The sequence below is a fragment of the Entamoeba dispar genome, genomic scaffold, assembly GCF_000209125.1.
Source record: "Entamoeba dispar SAW760 scf_1105229462561 genomic scaffold, whole genome shotgun sequence".
Lineage (NCBI taxonomy): Eukaryota > Evosea > Mastigamoebida > Endamoebidae > Entamoeba > Entamoeba dispar.
The window spans coordinates 1-1,845 of NW_001855254.1; the positions used below are offsets into that span (position 1 = coordinate 1).

The 1,845-nt window shown below is 24.6% G+C and overlaps 2 protein-coding genes across 2 annotated transcripts, besides 5 other annotated features; both read right to left on the reverse strand.

Annotated features, from left to right (window-relative positions):
* Nucleotides 1-120: 120 nt before the first annotated feature.
* Nucleotides 121-250: a microsatellite.
* A 241-nt stretch (nt 251-491) lies between these two features.
* Nucleotides 492-613: a microsatellite.
* Nucleotides 614-780: 167 nt separating this feature from the next.
* Nucleotides 781-1,101, reverse strand: EDI_305540 (uncharacterized protein; the record flags this gene model as incomplete). The annotated part of the gene is made up of 1 exon (XM_001739942.1): nt 781-1,101. The coding sequence occupies one exon, from the start codon at nt 1,099-1,101 to the stop codon at nt 781-783; it is 321 nt and encodes a 106-aa protein (XP_001739994.1).
* Nucleotides 933-1,062: a microsatellite.
* Nucleotides 1,102-1,170: 69 nt separating the features above from the next.
* On the reverse strand, nt 1,171-1,645 carry EDI_305550 (uncharacterized protein; the record flags this gene model as incomplete). The annotated part of the gene is made up of 2 exons (XM_001739943.1): nt 1,171-1,231; nt 1,272-1,645. 2 exons carry the CDS (start codon nt 1,643-1,645, stop codon nt 1,171-1,173), a joined length of 435 nt encoding a protein of 144 aa, XP_001739995.1.
* Nucleotides 1,304-1,425: a microsatellite.
* A 99-nt stretch (nt 1,646-1,744) lies between the features above and the next one.
* Nucleotides 1,745-1,842: a microsatellite.
* Between the last annotated feature and the right edge of the window lie 3 nt (nt 1,843-1,845).

The window sequence follows — 1,845 nt, forward strand, 5'->3', positions numbered from 1 at the left end:
GGTCATGGGTCCGATCCCCATAGTCGCCTTCTAGGTATTTTTTAAAGGGAATAAACATATATAAAAGGAATAAACATATATAAAAGGAATAAACATATAGACAGAGAGTGATAAAGAAGAATATATAGATAGATAATATATATATAATATATATAAATAATATATAGATACATAATATATATAATATATAGATACATAATATATATATATAATATATAGATAGTGATATATATATATACATACATACATAAGTGGTGATAAAAGTAGAATATAGTAGAATATATAACATAATATAAGATAGAAATATATATAGAAAGAGATAATAGTTAGAATATAAACATAGATAAAGTTCATAAGTTTAATATAATGGTATAAAGGTATAGTTATATACATAAAAAGTGGTCCCACCCAGATTCGAACTGGGGTCCTAAGAACCAAAATCTTATATGCTGCCCCTACACCATGGAACCGTTATGAATAGATGGGTAGGTGTAAGTAGTAAGTAGTAAAAGGATGTAAGAAGTAATAAGTAAGAAGTAATAAGTAAGAAGTAATAAGTAATAAGTAAGAAATGGAAGTAATGTAAGAAGTAATAAGTAAATAGTAATAAGTAGGAAATAGTAATAGTAAGAAGTGTATAGTAGATGTATAATAAAGTAATAAAAAGATATAAAGGTAAAAAGATGATAAATAATAACATAATAAATAGGGAAGATAATAAATATATATAAGCTAAGTGTAAAGATAGAAATAGGTAATAATAATATAAGGCGGCTTAGCTCAGTGGCAGAGCGTCTCTCTCGTAAAGAGAAGGTCATGGGTCCGATCCCCATAGTCGCCTTCTAGGTATTTTTTAAAGGGAATAAACATATATAAAAGGAATAAACATATATAAAAGGAATAAACATATAGACAGAGAGTGATAAAGAAGAATATATAGATAGATAATATATATATAATATATATAAATAATATATAGATACATAATATATATAATATATAGATACATAATATATATATATAATATATAGATAGTGATATATATATATACATACATACATAAGTGGTGATAAAAGTAGAATATAGTAGAATATATAACATAATATAAGATAGAAATATATATAGAAAGAGATAATAGTTAGAATATAAACATAGATAAAGTTCATAAGTTTAATATAATGGTATAAAGGTATAGTTATATACATAAAAAGTGGTCCCACCCAGATTCGAACTGGGGTCCTAAGAACCAAAATCTTATATGCTGCCCCTACACCATGGAACCGTTATGAATAGATGGGTAGGTGTAAGTAGTAAGTAGTAAAAGGATGTAAGAAGTAATAAGTAAGAAGTAATAAGTAAGAAGTAATAAGTAATAAGTAAGAAATGGAAGTAATGTAAGAAGTAATAAGTAAATAGTAATAAGTAGGAAATAGTAATAGTAAGAAGTGTATAGTAGATGTATAATAAAGTAATAAAAAGATATAAAGGTAAAAAGATGATAAATAATAACATAATAAATAGGGAAGATAATAAATATATATAAGCTAAGTGTAAAGATAGAAATAGGTAATAATAATATAAGGCGGCTTAGCTCAGTGGCAGAGCGTCTCTCTCGTAAAGAGAAGGTCATGGGTCCGATCCCCATAGTCGCCTTCTAGGTATTTTTTAAAGGGAATAAACATATATAAAAGGAATAAACATATATAAAAGGAATAAACATATAGACAGAGAGTGATAAAGAAGAATATATAGATAGATAATATATATATAATATATATAAATAATATATAGATACATAATATATATAATATATAGATACATAATATATATATATAATATATAGAT